General features: G+C 43.7%; 1 protein-coding gene across 2 annotated transcripts in view; it reads left to right on the forward strand.

Moving 5' to 3' along the window:
* The first annotated feature begins 19,227 nt into the window (after positions 1-19,227).
* Positions 19,228-25,306, forward strand: part of GMPR (guanosine monophosphate reductase) — a 52,457-nt gene continuing 46,378 nt past the window's right edge. Inside the window, exons 1-3 of one of the 2 annotated variants that reach the window (XM_075921203.2) lie at positions 19,228-19,743; positions 23,822-23,941; positions 25,152-25,235. In XM_075921203.2, coding sequence (XP_075777318.1) covers positions 19,657-19,743; positions 23,822-23,941; positions 25,152-25,235 — 291 coding nt within the window. In that variant the 5' untranslated portion in view covers positions 19,228-19,656. Of the gene's footprint in view, positions 19,744-19,909; positions 20,176-23,821; positions 23,942-25,151; positions 25,236-25,306 lie in introns of those variants that run through there. The other variant, XM_014579573.4, reaches the window with a different exon arrangement.

A 25,306-nucleotide genomic window follows, 5' to 3' on the forward strand; every position in this document is an offset into this window, starting at 1 on the left:
GTCAGTGTTTATTTTATCTCTTAATGCTACAGATTCTTTTCTGGGTGGTTGTACAATGGGATTAAAATAAAATAATAATACTTATTTTTTTCCCCATCCAGCAGTCAGAAAGGCATAGGGTGCTACTCCAAATAAGTAAATTTTGACTTCTCCTTGCAAATTGAATCATCAATCCTGCAACTGGATCTATGTTGGTGGGTCTAAGAAGAGACCCATCAAAGTCAGTGGACAAAGGGATCTGCCTTTGTGGAGCTGAGAGCAGTGATTTGTTTTCTTTTCTCCCATCATTTCCATAGCTGGAATCAATTACTTTCAGAGCCTTCTTTCACAACTCATGATTGTATGCCAGGCTGTTTTGAAAACAGGTCTCTCTAAGGTCCACTGAAATCCAGTCCATGTACCAAATCTTTGCTCTTCCCATTGCTCATCTTCCACCCACAATCATTACACAGGTCATCCTACCAATATGTCTCAAATCTCCACTGGACACAGCCACACCAAACAGCCTACCCTCTCTCAACTTGTCTTCAGTTGGAGGCAACCAACAGTAGATTTCTCACAATCTCATTTTATTCCCATCACTGAATGTCCAATCATTTGACCATGTCAGCATCTGCCTTTCCATGGTGATGAGTGGACCAATGTATGTTCTTGTGACTGACCAAGTTCTCTGTTCCATACACTGGGAGGGTCAAATTACAGGTTTATACACTCTATCTTTTAATTTCATATGATGCTCCTCCTGGTGCTGAGAATAAACAGGTCTGTAATGTCAGCCAGGTATTTTTTAATCTTTTCACGGCCAGATACTCAGTTGCAGCAGAGCCATAGCTTCAGATTCTACACTCGGTGAGGATCTGGACTACAGTATCTCCAGAGTTAATACTAAGAAAATTCATGTTATGCAATATAATCTCTCATAAAAGTCTTGCTCAACTATCTAAGAGCAATTATTATTATTCACAGTTCCTGGGACTGGATGGAAGTTATGCTTCTGACTTTCTAATGTACACGTGAATCTGACATGGACTTATTTAACTTAGCATGTAAATAAGTATAGATTGCTATCTTGTTTATTCAGCTTCAGTTCTCAAAATATTTTCTCCTCTCATGTCACATTTAAATAGATCTTACTTACTACAGGCCATGATGCCTTTAGTTAAGGTTGCTTGAGACTTTTTATTATAAAATTCTAGTTTGAGATGTTTAACTTTGCCAAACTTTAACCATTTGGGCTGAAATATTCCAGGCCAGATACCTGTCTTCAAAAATGTATCTGCCATTTCTTAGTATCAGGTTAGCAGAAAATACATGGTTCTGTTGATATAAAAAACTTCTCACAACCTTTTAATGAAAAGCTCTTGAACTTGTATGTTGGAGCAGGACTTGAAATTTGGCAAGGAGGTCACCCTGTTGTTCAGGGCTGTGTCTTTTGCCATCCCAGTGAATATCCACCCAAATTTGGCCAAATTATACTTTGCTGAAAAAAAAATCTCAGTTTGCAGACACCCGGTAAACAGTCTGGTAGTAGAGATGGCTGGAAAATGAAAATCCCTTTCAACAAAAAAGTTTGCTATAAAAAACAAACAAACCCTTTCATAATAAAGTGAGTTGAAAAGTTAAAACCACCAATCATTTTCAGTTCCAGAAAAAGTCTGTTCAGAAAGAATTGAAATAGAATTTTCAGCGCTCCAGCTGTCTGTCAATTCTTCCTGGGGCTGAAAGCGACGTTGAGAAGACCCTCCAAGGCAGAATGATGAAGGCTGAGCAGCATCCAGTTTCTTTCCCTTCTGGCTCTCCGCCTTTCCCTCCAGGCGAATTGTTGGAGAGCTGGGGTGTTCAGCCTCCCCACCTCCTGGCTAGGATGAGTAGGCGTTGGGGATTTGGGGATTGGGATAAAGATCTGCAGGGAAGTTTGAGATTGGAACACGGAGTGCATGGGGAGGGCATGACAGACTGAGATAAACAGATGAGAGGAGTGGAGGTAGGGAAACTGGGATTGATACAAGAATCCGGCAGGTGGATCTGGGTGGGAGGAAAGCACAGGAGCAGGCTGGGGTTCTGGCCAGGAGGGAAGGAGGTTGCAAGAGCAGGCCGGGGCAATGGGGTCTGGCCAGGAGAAAGGGTGCAGGTGTGGGCTGAGGGTGTGCAGTCTCGGGGAAGGAGTGCTTGAGGGGGACAAGGAGCACTTACCTGGCTCCATTCCTCCTGCCACTCCCAGAAATTTCCCCCACTGCTCCCATTGGCTGTGATTCCAGGTCTGGGGAGAAGGGGGAGTGGTGGCATGCGGTTGCGGAGATGCTTCCCTTGCTAGCTGGATCCAGCCAGTGAGGTTTGGGGCTTCCCCACAGTGTGAAGCCAATGCCTGATCCAATCTCGTATCAAAAGCAGCAGCGTGCAGGGGGGTGGGGGAAGGGGAGGAGGAAGGGGGAGGCCAGCGGGATGCCAGAGCAGCAGGAGCTACTGCTACCCCATGCTGCTGGCTCTGTATCAGAAGCAGCAGTGCAGGGTGGCAGGCAGGAGCTGGTCTTCGCGGGGAGCCGATTTTTAAACCAGCTCCCCTCATGGACCAGCTCTACCTGTCACCCTGGGATGACAGGGGACATCCTGGGAGTATTTTAGTAACCCTGTTACTGCTAAAAATGGTTACAGCTACATGATTACTAAAATACACAATATCTAACAACCCTAATACAGTAAAACTCCATTTGTCCGGCATCCAATGCTCCAGGACTCCTGATGGTCCGGCACCATCAGGAACCCGGAAATGCTGGGGCAGCCGGACAGACTTCCCCCATTCAGCTGCTGCTGAAACTGACCAGCAGCTGAATCGGAGAAGCCAGGAGCAGAGCAGCTGGGGTGCTGCCGGGTTGGTCTCGTAGCGCTGCCCCTCGGGGCTGCGGGACCAACCTGGCAGCACCCCAGCTGCTCTGCCCCAGGGGTCCCCGATTCAGCCGCTGCTGAAACAGATCAGCGGCTGATTCCAGGAAGCCCGGGGCAGAGCAGCTCTGCCCCGGGCTTCCTGGAATCAGCCGCTGATCTGTTTCAGCAGCGGCTGAATCGGGGACCCCTGGGGCAGAGCAGCTGGGGTCCTGCCGGGTTGGTCCCGCAGTGCCGTCCTTTGGCGCTGCGGGACCAACCCGGCAGGACTCCAGCTGCTCTGCCCCAGGCGTCCCCAAGAGCAGCTGGAGTGCTGCTGGGTTGGTGCTGTAGCACTGCCCCTCGGCACTGCGGGACCAACCCGGCAGCACCCCAGCTGCTCTATTGTAGGCTTCCCCAATTCAGCTGCTGCTGAAATTGACCAGCAGCGGCTGAATCAGGGATGCCTGGGGCACAGCTGGACTATCGTAAGGGGGGGCTATGAGGGGTCTGGGGTGGCATCCCCTCCCACCCCACTCCAGACCCTTCATAGCCCCCCCCTTCTGATAGTCCGGCATATCTGATAATCTGGCACCCCCTGGGTCCTAAAGGTGCCGGATTATCGGAAGTTTACTGTACAATCCTTATGTTGCCAGTGCTGAAAGACTGGAATTACACATCTCTGTTTTGAAGTTACTATTACTACATTAACTTGAGATCTACAGATGTTCAGTACTTCTGAATATCCAGTATTTATGTATGTGCTTAAATAAAGATAGCTTTAGCTGTCTAACCAGTTTTGAAAATTTTGCTCTGAATATTTTACCAAGTAGACTTTCCCTAAACTGCCTCACCATGTGCTGTGGAGATAAAATAGTTAATATTTGCAAAATGTATTGAGATCATCAGATGAGTCACATTATAGAAATGAAATTTATCATCAGTTATTATACATTATTTTTAATAGTTGCTGCCAAACATTTGACTGATGGTTACTTTCTAGTTTATATTACTCCCAGGTTTTCTTCCTCATCTGTATCTTCCTGCAGCTTGTGATCATGTAGGCTATTATCTAGACCTCAGGCTTCTTTTAGAAGAAGCTTTTCTGGAAGAGATCTTCTGGAAAAACTTCTTTAGAAAGAGAGCGTCCACACAGCAAAAGCACATCGAAAAAGCTATCTGCTTATCCACATTTGATTGGATGCTATCTCACATTTAAGTTGTAATTACTCTGGACAGAGTGGCCACCAGGGCACCTGTGCTTTTTCCTGGAGGCCTCTTCTTTTGGAAAAAACCTTTCTTCCCCATCCACATGCCTTTTTCCGAAAAAGCGCTTTTGAAAAAAAGCTTCTTACTTGTAGAAAGAGGTGTACTGCTGTCATAAAACCCCCTGCATTCTTTTAACTTTCTGTCAAAAGAACGCAATTGCAGTGTGGACATAAGTGTAGCTTTTCAGGAAAAACTGCTGTTTTTCTGGAAAAACTCTGCAGTGTAGACATACCCGTAAGTTAATCCCTTTTGCCATTTTTGACTGTCCCTAGACTCATTCAGCTCTAGTTCTAATATATCAGCTGAATTCCTTTGCAATAAGGATGTTTTATATGCTCCTTAGAGGGAAGAAAGGTACTATATAAATGTCATTTTGTATTCATTATAATTCTGTTGTACCAGCAAGAAAGCAGCCATGCTAAGTGTCTGATCTCAGGCATTGAATGGCAAAGGCCTTAATAAGAAATGCAAAAGTGCCCTCTGGTGGCTTCCCTGTCACAATGCCTAGGTGCCTACAGCGGGTGCCTCATGCAGAAGCTAGACAGGCAGGAAATAGGAGCAGCAGATTCACAGGAAATCATGTCACATCACAACTTGGCAACTGACTTAAGGGAAGTGGTCAGATGGCGGCTGGCATTTGGATGCAGCCTGACATGTACGGAAGTTTGCAACACATGCTTGTTCCCCTTTTCTCACTTTGAGATGAGCACCCCTTTTGGTGCATGGACTAATGAGGGCTCTGCACTATTTTGCATATGGATGGTGCTTATAATTGCTGATAGCGGCACTTTTCAAGACTCCAAATTATATCATCCTCTAGTATGACCAACTCTGCCAATGTGCTGCACAAGGGGCTGTACATTTTGTGAACAGAGAAGTAATTCTCCAGCTATGTAACAGTCAGAGCTGAAAGCTCAGGATCAGTAATCGAAGCTACTTTAGTCTTTTTTTCTGAATCTAGCTGCAGAATTCTGCATGAGCTGAAGAAAAACTAAAAAACAGGAAGAGAAGAGATACTGATCAGCCATTAAAGTACAACAGTCCAGGCTGGATGGCAGCAAAGAGTGAACTAACATCTTCTTACCCTGATATGACAAAGCCTAGTTCCAAAGATGCAATAAGAATTCTTAAACAGACATTATAAGCGAGTCAGCAGTATTTCATAGTCAAAATAACACCAAGATTTCAAATAAGTATATCTGCCAGGGGATAAGTTTGAGATAAAGTTTAAGTAAACAAATAATACTGTCTCTTTGCTCCTAGAATCAGAGGTAAAAGTCTTTCAGCTCAAATAGGAAAGGTTTAATGAGCAAAGATGTGCTCGAGCCACCAAAGTTGATCCAGAGCAGACCTTTCCCAACGCTTAAAGGTTCTTCAGATCTAGAATTTAGATTTGGTCGCGTCTGTATTAAATAAAGTAACTAAAGTATCATCAGTCATTACATTTTTTTTAAAGTTTCAGTTGAAGAAGAGATGACAAAGAATAAGTGACTAGAGGCTGAAGAAGAGATGACAAAGAATAAGTGACTAGAGGCTGTTTTTCATATTATATTTGAACTAGTGCTGTTAAAAAATTCAAACAACCTATTTGCAGAATTTTGAAGTTATTTTAATTACAAAGTGCTGGAAACTGACCCTATTTTAGTTTCTTTTTTCACAATTTTTAATTTTTTAAAAATAAAAAGGTCAAAATAGTTATCTTTTTTTCATTTAGCAAAAATTTAGCTTTGAGCAATCAAAAATTTAGATTACTAATTTGATATTTTCAATAATATTTTTGTGATATTTTGAAAAAAGGAAAAAAATTCGCAAAAGGTTGTCAGTTTTTCATAAAAATAAATATTTTTGAAAAAAGCCTATTTTGTCAAAAATCATCTCTCTTTCAAATATCTTCACCAGTTCTAACTGAACCTTTGAAGAAGATAATAACACAGAGAAAAGGGGTCTGATTCTCATATAACCTATATCAGTCTTATGCAGAGGGAACTCCACTGGTTTCAATAGTTACTACTAATATATATTTATGTAAGTTAGGATAAAAAGATGCAAAGATCTGGTAACATAATGGACATTACCTAGTTACAAGAGTAGGAAAGTCTTTTTTTTTTTTTTTTTTTGCTTAATAGTATATTTAACATTCATGCACAGTTCAATTTATGAACAGTGAACTAGCCAAGTTTTCCAACCATCCATTTATTCACCCCACCACCAGATGTCAGTAAAGGCACATCTATCACTGAAAGACTGCAACTGTACTTTTTCCAAGCAAAGGGATGTTATAAATCATAGATTCCTGAAAACTGTATTAACACCTTACAGTATCGTGTGGACGGAAGGGCGTAAGGTAACCAAGACTTGCATAGAATAGGCATTAGAAGGAACTGAATTCTCATGAAAATAGGTCAGTGTATTTGGGACAGAAAGAATAAAGATGTGGATGGCGGAAGGGAGGTGGTACCCTTGTCCAGTGTTAACTATTTAAGCCCTATGAGTGACTACAACATCCCAGGATGTGTGGCCTTCTTAGGATGAAGCATCTCTTGGACTAGATGGATGCCAGCAGTGGCACATGACATTCCCTTGTAAAAGACCACGAGGCAGCTCGCGGGACGTGATTTGGAACAGATCCCCTTTCAGTAGTGCTTACTACAGTAGTGGCTGCAGGTACAATAATACGGGTCATGGGAGGAAAATGGAGGGAAGAAAAGGAGGTGTTAGTTTGGCAGCTAACCGAAGCTAATTATTCTATTTCCCACAGGGCTGTTCAGAACAGCCAAGTGGAGTGATTTTATTTGGCCCCTTTTTGTTTGTGAAGAGAAAGAGCTGCTTCTTGAATAGCCAGAAGGAGCTGATTATTTAGTTTCCCACAGTGCTTTGCCTTTTCCTCTTCTAATTCAGCTGCTGCAAGAAAAGGAGATAAATGACTCAGAATCCTGATGATGCATCCTCCTCCTAGTCTTTGTTATTTTAGGACCAACTCAGTCTGTATGTTGGGCGGATGGAGAGCCAATGTGGCAAAGCGGGAAATAGAGGCTGAGCAATATCCAAGGGCTAAGATTGCACACAGGAAATACAAGGGATGTGGATGAGAAATGGAAGGCGAAGCCATTGTACATCTTGAGAACAGCCATTTCTTTATAAGGATTCAGCTAAAAGAAGTATGATTATTAGTCTTCCTGGAGCAAAAGTTCAGGCTATAACTGAGACTCTTGACAGTTTAATCTGGGGAACTAAAGAAGAAAGCAAAGGATATTAGCGCTGTGTGTACTGGAAAAAGCAGATGAATAATAGCTTACATATATATCACGCTTATCATCCCAAAAGACCCTTGTGTACTTCAGAAACCATCCGCAGAAAGCCTTCACTGGGATACAGCCACCTGTGGGATGAAACGCAGGAACCATTTAACATCACAGAGCAATACTATCATGTAGCAACGAAAGCCAGGAGAGATATAGACGGGAAGCAATTAATTCATAAAATAACAGCCAGTTTGCTGGGAAATAGAGGAAAAAGAGCCCTAGAATAAGCAATGTTTTCTATTGTCCATTGTCATTTACTGATAAGATTTAATGAAGCAAATCATTAACAACATACAGCCCAGTGTTTCCACCTAGATATTTGAATTAATTTGGTGTATTTTGAATTGGGATGCATTTATCCATCTACTATTTCTATGCATTTTATTTTGTTTAATATTACCCAATTGTGACATTTTACTAGGGGTGAAGTTGAGGGAGAGAACAGGTAACAAAAATTGGTGATGGATGTTGCTCACCTTTTCTTTCTCTGGGAAAAGGTGGAGAGAAACATCATGGGTCCTATCCACTGGAAAGGTAACTTGATCTTCTGAGTATCACATGGGTTTTTTGCAACTATTTGATGACAGGAATATTTATATGGCCTGACTAGGATATTAGGTATGCATTAGTATGTATAGCTGTGCACTTGTAAAAAAGCTTATATGCTATTCAGTTCTATTTTTAAACAACATTGCAAAAGTTGTTGTGAACATTTACAAGCCCAGGCATAAAAGCTATTCTTTCCATTTTACCAGGCTAGTGAAGAAAATGAAAGTAACTAATGAAATGTAACCCCCCTTGTTAGGAGGTGGTGGCATTTTGGTACGTTGTTTTAAAAACAGTTTTATCTTTGCCATTAGGGAATTTAGGGTAAGGAACTAAAGAACAGTAATGGGAACTGTTAATCAGTCTGCGTGTAGACCTGATAACGAGTAATATTAATCAGTCTGTGTGTAGACCTATAAAAAGACAGCATGTGGTGTTGTTTTAGTATATGATTATAAAAGGCCGTAGTTTTTACCTAGACTCCTGGGAATTTTAAAATGAAACAAGGATACAATCCAGCCTTGGTTTTGGTTTTCTCAAAACAAAGTGCAACCCAAGTCTGCTTGGTCCACTGCTACGTAGGGTTGCCAGATGGTTTCAGAAAAAATACTGAAAAACAAACCCACGCCAGGAAAAAGAAGCCCAAGAGTTGTTAAGCAAAAAAAGCAACAAACAAACAAACAAACAAACAAACAAAAAACCCAAATACAACCACTGCGGCCTCTTTAAAAACCATGTGGTGATGCTTTTGGGCCCTAACAGGAGGCCAGAGGCCGCCTGCCATCTTGCCTCCCTGCACCGGGCCAGACAGCTCCACTGCAGAACGCAGTAAGCACTAGGGTTGCCAGGCTGCCTCCGTATTGAGCCAAACAGCCCGGGATTTTTGCCTCCTGGCTGGGAAAAAATCAGAAAGTACTGGACATTTTAGATGTCCAGTATTTTCTGAAGTTTTTTACCGGACAGGAGGCGAAAATACCAGACTGTCTGGCTCACTACCAGACATCTGGCAACCCTAACTATTAGTCATAATAACACATGTGCAAAAGAGTCGGAGAGGTTTACAGTTTCTGTGTGAAATGTAGTTAATACTGTACATTGTTTTGGCTTTTGTGGGGGAGAAATCTCACACTATTGATTAACGTGGGTAGTGGTGGCGGTTTTGTTTCTTAACTGTAATAAACAGGTATTTGGTACACAGCTAACATCTTTTAGTTCTAACAACCCATTTTAACCATGTGATATCTGCTGCCAATCGGTGGCTCTATTGTGCATGCAAATTAACCTCTTTTTAGAATGCAGGGTAAAACTTAGATGAAAAACATTAATAGAGATTATTGGCCAGAATTCTCTAATGAAATCTTCTTTTTAGTTTAAAACTTGTATTAACATTTTCACAAAAAGCAAAAATATAAAGGAAAAAGGCACAAGATGCAGAAAATATGCCACTTAGTTCCAGAATGTGTTAATTATTAATGAATTACTGTTAGTTCATTTTGTTTCGTGCTGACAGTGTGCTCATTATCACAAAGACTGAGCACAAAACTATAGAAAAAATAATCTGAGTTAAAAGAGTCTCTCCCATTTTAGGACAAGTATGAATGGTGCTCTTGTGCACCTAATCTTTCTTTCCCTTTTGTTGTTCTACTCTTCTTTCTTCTTCTTTTCTCAAATCTGCTTCATCTACTGAAACAATACAAACATTGTTCATTGTTTTGTAGTGTGATTGTGAAATTAGAGATAAGTGAACTGATCCACCTCTTCTTTTCTGCCTATCCTCCCTTTTTCCAACCAACCCAAACACGGATTTTGGATTGAATGGAAACAAGCTTTCAGTATTTTAATCTCTCTTTCCCTTCGGAGGATTGACCATCAGGGCACTACAGGAAAGCAGAGCTCTCTCTCAATCCACCAGGAAATCTTGTAACTGCTGTACTCAGAGAAAACAAAAATTGGAGGATGAATTTTTACAACTTAGTAAAAGACAGGACAGAAAAATAATCCCATAATAAACGAGTTAATATAAAAGCAGGAAACAATCTCATATAAATAATATATTATATAAAAAGAGATGGCACATTGTTACAAATTATAAAAAATACAACAAGATTAAAAGAAAGATAGCAACATAGCAGAAACGGAGATTCAAATTTAAGGCTATTACAATTAGGGATTTAAAAGTTGGTTAAATAGGTAACCATGTAACTGCTGAAAATCTTAGCGGTTACATGATTACACACTGCAGGCTCTGCAGTATTAAAGCTTAAACGAGCTTTATACTGCAGAATCCACAGAGAAGCCTCCCAGGAAGCAGAGCCAACAAGGCGGCTTCCCTGCCACAAAGAAGCTGCCTCCCCAGGATCCGGGCAGCCAGCCCTTGTTGACTCTGCTGCCAGGTAGGCGGCTTCTCTGCTACCTCTGCTCCTGGGGAGGTGGCTTTGATGCCGCAGGAAAGCCTCCTCCCTGGGAGCGGAGCGGACAGCCTTTGCCCGCCTGACTCCAGGGAGAAGGCTTCTCATTGCCCTGTCGCAGCATAAACGCCTCCCCAAGAGCTGGCTGAGTTTAACCGACACCATAAAATGATAAGCTTATTGGTTAAAGAGTCAGTCGGTTACACTCTAGCATCCCTAGTTACAGTATCATTAATTAATGTTAATATTATAGCATGCATTATAAAATTACCCACCAAGGCAAAGTTCCCTTCAGTATATATTGACTCCAATATTATTGTGTCCCAACATGAATATCGCACTGATATCAGTTCCTCCTAGGTCCTTTCTTGGGCTGGGTTTAGGTGTGAATAGACATTCAAATCCCCTGATTTGAACTCAAACATTTCTGGGTTTGATTTGGCAGATGTTTCATTGAGATGTGTTGACACAAAGTTAAGCACCTGGAGAGCAGGTTTGCAGAGCAACATGTTGAAAACCTGTCTAAGCCCAATGTTTAAGACTACCACTAGTTTATCTCTGGGACTGAACTTTATTCCCACAAGCGAGCTTTTATTTTATTCATATTTGTTTGAATATACAAATTATCAAAAGCAAAACCAAGCCTATAATACATGTGCAAAAGAGAGGAAAGTTTGAAAGAGTGTGTGCGAAACATAATTCATACTAACTGCATTTTTTTGTATTTTGATTTTGGTAAGAAAGTTTTGTTATTTAGATTATGCTGCACCTCATGAAAACTAATTACTGCAAAATTAAAAACTCACCCCCTCAAAGAGGACTAGGAACCAGGACTCTTGGCTGTTAGTCCCAGTGCTTCCATTGACTTGCTATATAGTCATGGCCATGGAATTCAATTTCTCTAGGCCAAATTCCACTCTGGTTTCATGGTTATAGTTCCTACCAGTGTAAATAGGAATCTGTGTTTGTTGTATTTGCTGGCCACAGCATGCCAACTTGGTGAAATAACACTCATTTTGCAAACACATTGAATGTCAAATCACTGTAAATTATGTTGCTTTGCCACTTGAATCAGATGAATTTACATATTGGGGTTGGCTCCTCAGCAAATTGTGTAAACCAGGCATAATGCCATGAAGTCAATAGAGTTCATCTGGTGTAAAACCAGCATGAGGTCATAATCATGTGTAGCATGGACAATGATCTCCTTCATTCTTACATTTGGCCCTCTGTACTTTTCTCAACTGTAAAATGGATATAAAGCTTCACAGGGATGAATAGAATAGAATAGAATAGAAACACTTATTTCACAACATGTAAACATATACCCATATGGGGCCAGATTCTGGCTCCATGGCTATGTTGGAAAACTTCAACAGTACAAAAAGGTTGTAAAACTGACTTATCCAGACATCTGAAGATGGGGGGAAGGTCCCAGGTACAATTCTGCAAACACCATAGCAAGGGGAATGGCCAAGGAAGGGATTGGCCAAAGCACTTCTGTGCTCCAACAATACCCTTCAGCAAAGTTAGCTTTGTCTGGTCCCAAGACTGAGTATGCATAATAGCGGTATAAAGCCAATCATGTTCCGTGCTAAGCACAGGTCCTGACATGAGAACCAAGTCTACAATTTTACAAGTGAGTTAAGAGAAGCATCTCAATGCATCTTTGGAGATAATCAAGGCACATTTTCCTGTTGATAAGTAATGATATCCTCATTAATCATTCAGTGCTGAGGAGTCTCCAGTGCTCAGAAGCACTCAAACTTTGCTAGGATTTTCAATATTGGGGAATTGCAATTTTCTGGTGAAGAGGTTAGTTTTCTTAGTAAAGTTAAAGCAAATTGAAACTGGATATAAAGGAATAGTTTTTATGCAGTATATAATTAACTTGTGAAAATACTTGTCAAAAGATAACTGACAAAAACAGTGTAATAAGATTTAAAAGAATAAACATATACAAATGCACCTGGACCAATCTCCTAGATACCCATCCATCCGTCCAGTTTTAAGGTAGTTGTTCACCTCAGAATGTTGCAACTGACCGCCTGTAAAATGGGCCAGATGAAAAACCCCAGGTCTGCAACACTCTGAATTCTGGGGAGACTTCAGATCAGGTCTTAAATTTATAGTTTAGTCTCATGTCTACTATGAAATAGATGAGCACATGCAATTGCATCAACAAGGTTAAAAATCACAAGGGCCAGAACTCCTCCAGCTTTGGCTAATCACCAGCTGGAGTCAGGAAGATATTTCTCTCTGAGGGCTTGTCCTCACTAAATGGTGGATTGACACTGTAGAGACTGATCCACCAGCAACTGATTTATTGTGTCTTCTTAGATGTGAAACTGATCTCCATGCATTCTCCCATCGACTCTGGTACTCCACCAGGATGAGAAGAGTAGCCAGAATCAATTAGAGAGCAGTCCCCACCAACTTCAAGGCACAGAAGAAACTGTGATAAGTATGTCAACTTCAGCTACTTGTGTAGCTGAAGTTGTATAGATTAGATCAACGAGGGGGACTAGTATAGTCAAAGGCCTGAGAAATAGTGTTGCACATCATTAGAATGTATTTTTCATCTTTCTCTGAAGCATAAAACATAGAGAAATATCAGAAGAGAGCATACCAGATGAGACCAACCACTGATCTTTTCTGATTAAGCAGTTCAGACATTTCCTTCCAACAATCCACTCCCAAGTAAAAGGGCTAACTTGATCCTGGGATGTATAAACAGGGGAATATCGATTAGGAGTAGGGAGGCGATATTATTTTTATCAACAGCAGTGATGATCACTAATTGAACACCATGTCCTATCAGTTGTCCACGCTTTAAAATTGGAGAGAATTCAGAGACAAGATACAAAAAATAATTAGAATTTTGGTAATTCATGTCTTAAAGTGAGAAACTAAAGGAGCTCAATCCAATAAGTTTATCGAAGAAACTACCTTTTGCAGGCTATTAGTACCTGTGCAGGACAAAAATTTGTAATGTTAAAGGGTTCTGTAATCTAGAGGAAAAGGCATTCAAACCAGAAATGAATGATAATTTTCAATAGTGGTAATTAACCATGGTGCAGCAAACAAATGGGTCTGTGGCAGACTCGCCGTCTCTTTTAGTTTTAAATTGAGATGAAATGCCTCTAAAAAATTGTGTCACAGGCTATGCCTATGCTGCCCGACAGTTCAGACTATGGGGTGTGTGAAAGCAGCATGCACCAATGTGCTGAGCTGAAACTCCTTTATGAGGATGCTGCAGGAGCAAACTAAAAGGTTTACGGTTACATTAATGTAGCCCTGTTTGAAGAGAATTATATTAACGTGAATGAAAAATTGTGCCTGCAGCAGGGATGCTGGAACAATGTTTATCGTGAAGGTGTTGAAGAGGAAACCATGCACTTAGGTTATTACTATTTCAAGCCAACAGGTGCAAGAGTGACAGCACAACATTTTGGATCACACTGCTAATCACACCCCCTTAGTCTGAATTAGGGATGCTAAAGGTGGTTATTTAGGTAACTGCTGAAAATCTTGGTGGTTACATGGTTATACACCATGGGCTCTGCAGTATAAAGCTTATACTGCAGAGCCCGCAGTGCAGCCGGATCCCTGGGAATGGAGCCAGGAGCTGGTATACATCTGAAGCTGGCTTTTAAGATGGCTCCCAGCATCTATTGGCTCCCACTTGCCAGGCCCGCTCCTGGGGAGCGGGCAGCTGCCCTATGCTGCTGCCTCTGTATCAGGCTTTTAGGCTGGCTCCCGGCATGCACCAGCTCCCCGCCTCATTCCCAGCTCCCCAGGAGTGGGGACGGGAGCCTGTGTGTAACCGTTACCAGTAACAGGTAATCCCAGGCTTATCGGTTAACCATTTAAATGGCTGTTCTGTTACATTCTTAGTCTGAATTATGGGGCAATGTAGAGAAGCCAACCGTTTCAATGTAACTGCACTTGTATTTCCTTCTCTCATGTTGGACACTCAAAAATGGAGCTACCCAACATTCGTGACTACTTTTGAAAATCTGGTCCACAGTGCTCAGCAATATTGATTTATCTGGGAGACAAAAGCACCTGATGTGCTGAGGGCAGGGAATGTGCTGGGCTGTGTGCAGTGTGGCGATAATGAAGGCAGTGTTATGTGGCTCATAACACATTTGCTTTTTGCTTGGAAAAAGAAGCCAGTGAGTGAATATCATGCTCCATTCTCCACTTATGGACAACTTAAGCCTTATATTGCTCCCTTCAAAGTCAGTGTTCCAGTGGGCCCCGCAGGGCTGGATCAGCCCCTGCCCAGGGCGGGTTGGGAACTGTTCCAGCACCTAATGGTTAACCATTTACATCCCTATCCTGTACTGGATCTAACAATGTAAGCAGAAAGGACCCAAAATACAATTACTTTTCTTTGGAACGTTCAATCATTTAACCTTACCTAACAGCACCTAATATTTTAGATAAATAGATAATAAATAAGCCCAGTTCAAGCCATACTGATATTCGAGAAGGCGGAAAGTACCCTCCTTACTTCTCCACAGCCACCAAAATGGGGGAAAGGGGTATGTACAAAGGAAACTCCAAATACTCATGTTGCTACTGGTATGGTGTAATCAACCAGCTGTAGATTTAATCTACATTTTTTCACTATAACTGCAGGGCTGTAATAGAACAAACACATATCAGTTAGTGTAACAGTTCCTACACTTCACTCATCATCACTTCTCCTATCAGGAAAGAATTGCACAATTTAGCCTAATAAATAGAGATAGGCCTAAGCAGCAAAACTTTGGTCTTCTCTGAATTTCATCACAAGTCAAGTTGTAATATGAGGAGTTTCTGGGAACACTGCTGTTGAGAATATCAATTCAAGGCAAACTGCTTAGACATGGGTATTTACAGCCCAAAACTGTGGGTCCTCCACTAAAAGGCACCAAACGAGTCACAAACAGCACTTCCGTTCACCACACTGGCTAACAAGAAGTGATACAAGCAACTCCTTTAGATACTCCAGTTCTCCTGTGCCACCTGAACCACTCCTTGTACAGATGAGAGATTATGACAATCAAGCTCATCAAATAACAAGGTTCTTCTGATCCCAAAGAACCAGCCACATTCCCAGGTCAATTTACAACTAAGATCTTACCCAAAAAGCATGCTGCAGCCAATCCTTTAGTATCTAAAATCTAAGGCTGTGTCTACAAAGCAGCCTCTCTTGCCCCTAAACTTGCTGCCTGTCTACACTGGCCGCGTGTTCTTCAGCAAGTAAACTGACGTTCTAATGTATAAAATCAGGGCTTCTTGCGCGAGAATTCTGATGCTCCCACTCAGGAATAAGCCCTCTTGTGCAAGAGCTCTTCCAGAAGAGGCCAGTGTAGACAGGCAACATGAATTTCTTGTGCAAGAAAGCCCTATGGTTAAAATGGCCATCAGAGTTTTCTTGCACAAGAGAGCGTCTACACTGGCATGGATGCTCTTGCGCAAAAGCACATGTCATGTAAACGCTCTCTTCTGGAAGAGCTTTTGCAGAAGAACTCTTCCGCAAAAGAGATTTTGCGTGAGAACGCGCCAGTGTAGACGTAGCCTAAAGGTTTATTAAAAGAAGAAAGAGTGAGAGTTACAATTGTTAAATTACATTCACCAGCTGCAAAGTTCTTGGTGCTAGCTCGTGCTAGAGGACTTATCCCTTTACCCTCCCACTTCGCTGGTCCTTCTCATGTGAATAGAGAACAACATCCAACGCCCAGAGGTGCAAACAATTCAGTGTTTATTGGGGTTAGTTTCCAGCAAGCACAAGTTCAGTTTCCTTTCCTTTTTACTTTGCTTTTGTCCTTGTTTTTTCCCTCATTTCCTGTTTGTCTCTTTTATCTCTTTTATATATATATATATATATATATATTCAGGAATACCTTAAAAGCTCACAATACTATATATATATATATATGTTTGTTTGTCTCTGAGGTGCCACAAGACTACACATTTTTAAAGCTACAGACTAACACAGCTACCCTCTGAGACTAAGTTTCAATGATTGGTTTGGAATGTACCTTCCTTATTGATTTGGCTTTGTTCTTATATAGGCCTTCACAGGCAGGCCTGAATATCTATGTCCTAAAAGCTTGTAGCAGTGATGGATTAATCTGCTGGCTTAAGTCAGGTCTCTGGAGTACATCATCTGTTAGGATGGGTCATCATTCCTTTGTTCCACACTTCAATGCCTAGGAAAAATCCTCCTGTGACAGTGCATTGGGGACCCCTGACCCTGCACCCCAGTCCGCATCAAGATGTGACTCTGCCAGTCAGTACAATAGAGGAGGTTTATTGCTTCTCAGAGATACAGCACAGCCCAGGTTCAATGTGGGCATAGGAGTAAGGGGGCAGGCAGCCTTAGATCCCTTCCTTAGATCCACACCCCTTCCTTTGTTTAAACCCCTTCCCCTGGCCAGGTGAGAAGCTGCTGGCCATTGCCTATGTGCTTGTTGTCAGGGGTGACCCCCGCTGGGCAGTGCTTACAGACAAAAGCCAGTAGGGGTCACCCACAGCACACACAGCAACCAGTGAATGCACAACCAGAGTGGACCAAGGGCCACAAGAGTAGACAGCATACCCCAGAGCGTACAGCACCCCCCACTACGTCACACCTCCAGAAGTGAAAAGTAAAATTGAAGATAAAATGGAGGAGTCTCCAGACCTTTTATATGTCCTCAGCCATGTGGAGGGAATCCCATTGTCCTTACTGTGTAAAAGAACAGCAACAAGATGGAGTTCAGGGCCACATGAGAAAGTCCCATGTCCATGCATGACTTGTTTTTTTGCAGGTAGACACCACTGCCCACATTCCAGATTGAAGATTTGCAGGAAAGTCCTTTTGGTGTAGTTGGGTGCTTTCCATGCTTTATTGTTCATTAAATGTTTCTTGGTGGGCCAATCAACCTCACTAGCCTTTCCCACACATGCTGGCTAGCTATTGTGTGGGTGTTACTCCGTGAGCTAACGTGTGAAATACAGAAACACCACTAACATCCATATCTTCAAGTACAAAAGTGATACATACACACAAATAGCATAACCATAACCAGCAAACCATAAGATTTACATAGACATCATACTTGGCCCAGCTTAAACATTTGTGGCAAACGTACAATAGTGGCTGCAACAATGACCTGTAAAGACATATCAAAATCCAATGGCATCACACAGGTCTAGGGTTTTGAGGAGCCCTTTATAGAAAGATAGGGATTGACTGCAACGGTCTGGTCCAGATGAGCTTCTCACAGTTTTGTAGGGTTCCAGGAGATGGTCTGCTTCCACTATTACTTGGAGAATAGCTTAATTTTGTTTCTGCGTCATTGGTAAGATCACTCTTCTTCCTCTGATGCCCAGAACACTGACTCCATTAAGTATAGCCAGCAGGCGGAAGAGTCTTTTAAATTCCCTATCTTCTCAGAATTGCTCTCCTGTCTGAAGGCTACAGCAGAGTGCAGGGAATGAAAGGTCAAAGAGGGGAAAAACTGGCAGTCAGAGGAAAGGACAAAAGACTAGCCCGTCACTGAAGCCTAAACTTGAATGACTGCCTCAGAAAAGAGGAAATTAGGTCAGGCCCTGTTGCCAAGTGCTGAAGGAACTTAAACAAAGGGCCTGCAAAAAAGATTAATGAAACCCTAACCAAGACCTGCAGGATGACTGGCTCCATTAAAAAAAAAAAAAGCAACACTTGTGCAGTGGTACCAAAGCACAGATCGGGACCACAGTCGCCCAGTCCCCTGCAGTGTTAAAGAAAGGGGAGTAAACTCTGAGCCCTCACACAAATTATGTTTCCCAACTAGATGAGTGGTTCTCAGAATGGTCTGTGGACCACTAGTGGTCCTCAACCATCTTGCATGTGGGCTGCAGGGTCAGGGTAGCATGTCCACATTAATAGAGCCTACCCTGGACTACTTTTGAGGCTTCCCCATAAGGTGTGTCTACATAGCAGGGCTTAACTCGAAATAAGCTACACAAATTGAGATACATCAATTGTGTAGCTTATTTCAAAATAGCTTATTTCAAGTTTTGGTGCAGTCTACACAGCACTTATTTCGAAATAGAGCACTTTTCCTCTGACTTCCCTTACTCCTCAGACAATGAGGGTTACAGGAGTCGCAGTAAGAAGTCCTCCAGCTTGAAGTATTTCGACATTATTTCAGAATAACTGCCAGCTGTGTAGACGCGAACTATGTTATTTCGAAATGACGCTAGTTATTTCGAAACAATGTTGCGGTGTAAACATAGCTGTAGTGTGGACACGCTAGTTTGAATTTGTTAAATGGGGAGTTATGAAGTTGAAATTAGTAATTTGGAAATAATTTCCTAGTGTACACATGGCCTAAGGTGCTACAGGACTAGATCAGTGGTCTCCAACTTTTTTTCAGCATGAGATCACTTTTTGAATTTAAGTCAGTCCAGGATCTACCTCAAACCCAAATACCTCTGCCCCGCTGCTTTGCCGAAGCCTCACCCTCCTCACTCTGGGAAGATGGGCTACAGGGGAACAGGACAGTGACATCAGTGCCCCCTGCCTCTGTCTCCCACATGTGCACAACAAGCAGGAGGCTCCCAGGGAGCAGCTCTGATACTGGGCAGGAGCAGCAGGGCAGTGGCAGCTGAAGTGCCGGCACTTTATAGCCTCCCAGCCAAACCAGTCGGGATCACCTGTCAGAGGCTCGGTAGAGGGGATCTCCTGGTTGGTGACCACTGTACTCGGTGGATGGCTGCACGCCCTAGGGAACAGCACAGCTGCTGAGTGACAGGCAGCCCTGCCGCTAGAGCGCTCTATAGCTGGGGATTAGTCACGTGCGCTAGGGGCTCCCTCTCCCCTTGGTTTGCCCTTAGCGCTGCACGGCTCCGGCAGCGGCGGCAGCTCTCCCCGTTGCCAGACGCACTCTGGCTTCGGAGCGTGACGCCTCGCCCCTACCCACTCGGCTGGCTGCGGGGCGCCCTGCGGCAGCGCTTGCAGCAACCCAGCCCAGGCCCCGGAGCCAGCCCCACGGCCAGGCGGGAGCGGGGAGCAGCCGCTGCCATTGTGCCGGGCGAGCGCCGCGCGTGCTAAAAACAGCCCCGTGCCCTAATAAAGCGCCGGGACGGCAGCCCCAGCCCCGCGCGCCCTATAAATACCCTCCCCGCCGCGGGAGCCGGGCTCGGCGCCGCTCTGCACCGGACGCGTCCCGGCGGCGACAGCAAGAAAAAGCGCAGCCGCGGAGAGAGAGGGGGACCCCCCCCCGCCCGATACACGCTCCCTCGGCGAGATGCCCCGCGTGGATGCGGATCTCAAACTGGACTTTCACGACGTCCTGCTCAGACCCAAGAGAAGCAGCCTCAAAAGCCGAGCCGAGGTGGGGGCGTGCGAGCCGAGCGTGCGTCGGGGTCCGGCCCTAGCGCTAGCTCCGCGCCTGGGCTGCGTGTGCCGGGGGGGGGGTCGGGGCCGGGGAGACCCTGGGCTGGCGCCGCCTCGCAAGGCGGGTCTGCCTGCAGCCCGGGGAGAGAGAGCGGCCCCTGGAGAGGCGGCCTCCGGGCGCGAGGAGCGCTGCTGCCCGTCCCGCAGCGAGCAGCGCGCCGACCTCTGCCTCCCCTCGCCGCCGGCGCGGCTTCTCCCAGCTGGTGCAGCCGCGGCTTGGGGCGGGAGACGCGCCTCGCCGTGGAATTCCCTGGGGGCGAGTTCCACACAGCCCCGCCCGGCCCGCGCTTTCATCTGGGTGGGGGTGGGGAGAGGTCGGAGTCCCGGGCCTGTGCGGATGAGCCGAGCTGCTTTTTAAAACCGGCACATGGTGAGAAAGGGCCCCGGTTAGTAACAGAGCAGGAGGGGAGATTTTCATCGCCCGGGTGCTATTGAATTGGCGCTGCCCTGCAGAGGGGCTGTTCAGCTGGCAGCCTAGAACTGGCTGCTTCTTACTCCCTTCTGTAAACCCCTGCAGCCTGGCCAGGGCTGGGTATGTAACTGCACGGTGGTCCGTGACTGCAGCATGTGCAGCGCTCAGTAGTCTGACCAAGGATCTTGATTAGCCAGTGGAAGCATTTCTACAGTGTCTGCATGGGGTTCTTTCTCAGTAACCTTCACACTGGTTAGGGAACCCCCCACAAAACTGCAGCCCTAGGAACCCACAACAAAGATGTCCACTGCAGCTCTGACCTCATTCACCCCCATCTCATCCCAGATGTTAAATACCTGTGATTAATAAGGCCATTGCATTGGGGAAGGGAGGCAGGATCCAGCCTTCAGCAAGGGGCAAAGGAGACAGTGAGAGGAACGGGATCTGGGGGGAAAGGAGTTCAAAGTAGAGGTGACCGGATTTGTTATGGACAGGACTTCTGAAAGCGAATCAAAGCAGAAGCATTTCACCAAAAAGAATGTGGGAATAAGGCTAACTAGTCCACCAGAATCTGATGATAACCGGAGCAGTAATAATGGTATCCTGGCCTAATTCACTTGCGTCTACAAAGCAGCATAATTTCGGAATAATAATGTGAGCGATTACACAGCAATTCCCTTATTTCAAAATAAATTAGAAATAATAGATGGATTATTTCAACCTCTGTAATCCTCATTGCACGAGGAATAATGCCTATTCTGAAGTAGCTTTTTGGAATAGCAGTAGGGTGGATGCTCCACTGCTGCTATTTCAAAATAGCCCCTCCCTACAACCATTCAAAGTAATTTCTCCCCAGTGCTTCCTAGGGCTCTAAATCAAGGTAGCATACCCACATTAAGGAAGCCTGCCTCGGACTGATTTTGAGGCTTCCCTGTAGTATAGATTTGCTATTTTGAAATATTTCTTCCAAAATAGCTTATTTTGAAATAAGCATGCTTACTCCCCTTCGACTATTTTCATTAAGTAGTGTGGAGTTTCCTTTTTAAATCCCAGTTCAGTGGCCTAAGAAAACAGGTGAAGCTCTGGGTTCTGAATCAGAGACCCCTTTTTCCTTTTTTAATGAGGAGTTTTGTATATTAGCTATGCATGGGGAGGCTGAGGAGAGGAGGGGAGGGGAAAAGCCAGAAGAACTAGGGCCAGGAAGGATGGGCTATGTCAGGAGAGCATGATGAACAGTTAAAAGTGTTTCACATGAGAAGTGCATGTCATGTAATGAGGGCTCCATGAAAGCTGATGAAGGCTAAGAAATTGGACACCATCACTGAGAGTGTAGCAACAGAAACTGACAGAGCTTGAGAGCCAAAGCTGAAACAGACAGCTCCAATCCTGCTTCAAAACAAGAGTATAAATAAATAGCGCTGGCAAGGGAACAGAGGTTGCTTACTATAGAGTGCCTGATACCCAACAAGCTGCTGCTTTGAAGTTTAAATGAACAGTGTCTGGCTGTGTAGTTTGAGTGTCTTATTATTCTGCACAGAGACAGCACTTTACCTGATAGCTGGAGTAAGTCAGCTTCACAGAGGGATAGTGTAGAGCAGCACAGCATGGCAAACTGGGTGGTGCATATTCCTTCCCATGGCTGGGCTGCAGTGTCATCTTTTTTTCTTGATAATTTGCTCTCTCTGCGCTACCTGGAGCTACTCCCTGCTTTTAGAAACAGGGAACCAAATCTTCAGAAGCTTGTATTCAGATTGAGAAAAACGTGTGGGAGAGGAGCTGCTAGGGCCAGTGGCTTGCTAGAGTACAGGCTTATTTAATGATAAGGCACGGATTTGACATCAAACCTGAGTTTGGAGTAACCAGATGTTGCTAGCATCAGATGGTTGTGGGTGCTCCTTGCTGCAGTGAATCCATGGTCTCCAGATAGTTGGGAGAAGCAGAAATGTGCATGGACCCCAACATTTGCATTTGGGCACACCTGGGGGCATTCGGGTTGGCTGTTGGGCAGGCCCAATTGTACAGTTGGACTTGGGCCATGGGCTGATTTCTCCTATTCTCTCCCCTCCCTTCTATCAAACATTGTAATTGATAGAAATGAGTCCTTCTTTCACCTTGACCACTAGAGCGGGCAGGCTGAGCCAGTGGTACATTCTTAATCCCTCCACAGGGAGGAGACAGTGCACAGAGCAATGCTTTTTCTTCCCTTTCCTCCCTCACTCCCATACTGTCTGATCAGGAGGGAGAAGAGAACCCAGTATCTGCTGGATCTTTATAAGAAGGTGCATATTGATACTCCTGGGGGGATTCTGCACAAAAAAATAAAAATTCTGCACATAGTATTTTAATGTTCTGCATATTTTATTTCTTCAAACCACACAGTATAATCACACCGGTTTCAATTATTTCAGTAATTACTTTAGTAATTCCATTTATTTAAACTACATTACATTGGATGGAGATTAGGACTGGGGAGCATTAGGGAAAATCCCCAAACCCTCTAAGTAATAAGAATGAAGCTAGTATTGACCTTTACCTCTAGTTATTAGTCAATAAATCTATGCAATCATATGCTCAATGTTACACCATAAGAAACTGAAGAGCAAGTGAGGGCTGGGGATTCAAATGACCATATCCAGAAATGTCAGCGGGAAGTAATTCATGGATCATATTTTGATAAATCTAAATTTTTTGACAAAGAATTTCCTAACCCAATTTCTTAATATTATATTTGTTAACATTTTCTGTTGGGGCATGCTAAACAGAGGAGGTGATATAAACAGCTTTTAAATATAAAGAGCAAGGCTCTTGTTATGAACTTTGATTTCCTGTTTAGAAAGCAACACAGTTTCCAGGTCTGAATAAACTCTAAGGTAAAAGGCTAGCATATTTATAAAAAATAAATGGCCAAAGGCCTCAGTTTATTAGCCCAGCACCAGCATACATTATATATTATTGGTATTGCAGTAGTATCTAGCACCAGGAATCTATTGTGTTTTGCAATGAACATACACTGTAGATAGCGACACTGAACAAAAAGACAGTCCCTGAGTTCATGAGAAACACCTTCAAGTTATTATCATGCTGCTATTTTTAACTAAAGATCAGGAATGAAATTCTAGCCCATTGAAGTCTGTGGGAATTTTGCCAGTGAAACCAGGATTCCACCCCATTTCTAAATGAAATAGAAGAGAAAAAAAAAGCTGACAAACTGATGAGAGGTTAATCTTTTATAAAATAATTCAAAAACCATCTTGACTCTTTCTAGTCCCATCACCTCCTATTGCTTCTCTTCCCTACCTTCTTCCCCCTGCCCAGCTTTCTTCCCTTTTTGTAAGCAGAACTCTTCTCCTTATCATAGGCCAAACACTTTGTTCAAGGACATTTTCGTTCTTAGCTGGGAGGCAGAAGGGGAATGCTTCCAATGGAAGCAAACAAGGGCACAGGTAGGAGCAAGAGTACTATTAAGACAAGTGAGAAGCTGGGCTCAATTCTGCTCCCGTTGAAATTGGTGACAAAACTCTTGCTGTCTCTATGCTATATATAATTGTGCATAATTTCTGTTGGTATGAAGGTACTTACTAGAGTTTGCATTCTTTCCTCACAGGTAGATCTTATGCGCACCTTTGTTTTCCGCAACTCCAAGCAAACGTACACAGGAATCCCCATTATGGTGGCAAACATGGACACTGTGGGCACATTTGAAATGGCAAAGGAGATGACTAAAGTAAGTGCAGCTGTTCATTTTTTCTACCAAAGCTGGGAAACCATTTGGTGACTGAACACCGTATAAAAGCCTAGGCAATTACATATTCCAGATAGGTGAATGGAGGGTTGGAGGACAAAGGAAACCATTGTCATGAAATCAAGAACATGAGGGTAAAATCTTAAGGTTGTCTGTTCTACAACAAAAGGTGTTTTTCACTTCAAGATACCTAACCCAAGAGAGTGTGCTATATATAAAATCCTAGCGGGCACAAGGCACAGGTAAATTTTACCTTGATGTAGCTAGTTGAAGTCAGCCCGCAGTGCAGGAGGGGATAGGGTTCTGATAATATCTACTCTTAGGTAACATTACTCTGTCCTACAAGGTTGTAATTGCTTCTCTACTGTTTCTATTTATAATTTGTGCTGTATGTAGGAGAAATCTGATTAGCTGCAAAAATTTTGATCATGCAGGTTATCAAGTACAGCTACTGCAATCAGATCTTGTTAGCTAATTGGCTTCTAGCCTCATGACATGTCCATAGTGAGCAGGAAATGGAGAATACACTGTACAACTGCAGATTTTGCTAATTGCTTAGTTAGAACTGATCCCTGCAATGTGCCAAGCACTCTGGACTCTCATTGAAGAGGAATCAGGATCGAGAACTAATTATTATTTCAAGTAGGAATGTAAATATGCATCAACAGATTAATTAAAATTATTGCGTTTAATCAGTTAACCATTGGTGAGGGCAAGGCAGCCAGAGCAGGAGGGGGAAGTGTCTTACCAGGGCAGGTCGGTAGGCATGGCAATGTGGCTGGGGCTAGGGGCTGGAAATGCTGTGGCACGGCTGGATCTAGGGCCCCTGCAAATGGCTGGTGCACATTTGCCCCTACCCCCTCTCCCGGAAGGGGGGGGGGGGAGAGCTCAGGCAAGGGCCAGGGCCACTGTCCTTCCTGCTTCCCATGCAGCCCTGCCTGCTACCCTGACCTGGCTGGGTTCCCATCGACTGGCCCCAGGTGGCTGGCAGCCTGGTTAACTGGTGGTTACCAACTAAGCATTCTGATAAGCTTAGTGCTTACCTGGTAACCAGTTAATCTGTTAACCTTTTACATCCCTAATTTTTAAACAAGATGAGTACACAAGACACAGTGAGTTTGTGACAGCAGATTGGAAGGAGAGCTGACTTAATTTGGATGTTAATATCACTTTGCTTGTTTCTTTTTTCCAGCATGCAATGTTCACTGCTATTCACAAGCATTATTCCCTGGAAGAATGGAAACTGTTTGCAGCCAGTCACCCAGAATGCCTTGAGGTACATTCCCATATTGTAAACTCAGTCTGCTCTGCCTTAAAGCAGGCTATGAAAGTCATTCCTTTGTGGAA

This window comes from Pelodiscus sinensis, chromosome 2, assembly GCF_052426305.1.
Source record: "Pelodiscus sinensis isolate ZL-2025 chromosome 2, ASM5242630v1, whole genome shotgun sequence".
Lineage (NCBI taxonomy): Eukaryota > Metazoa > Chordata > Testudines > Trionychidae > Pelodiscus > Pelodiscus sinensis.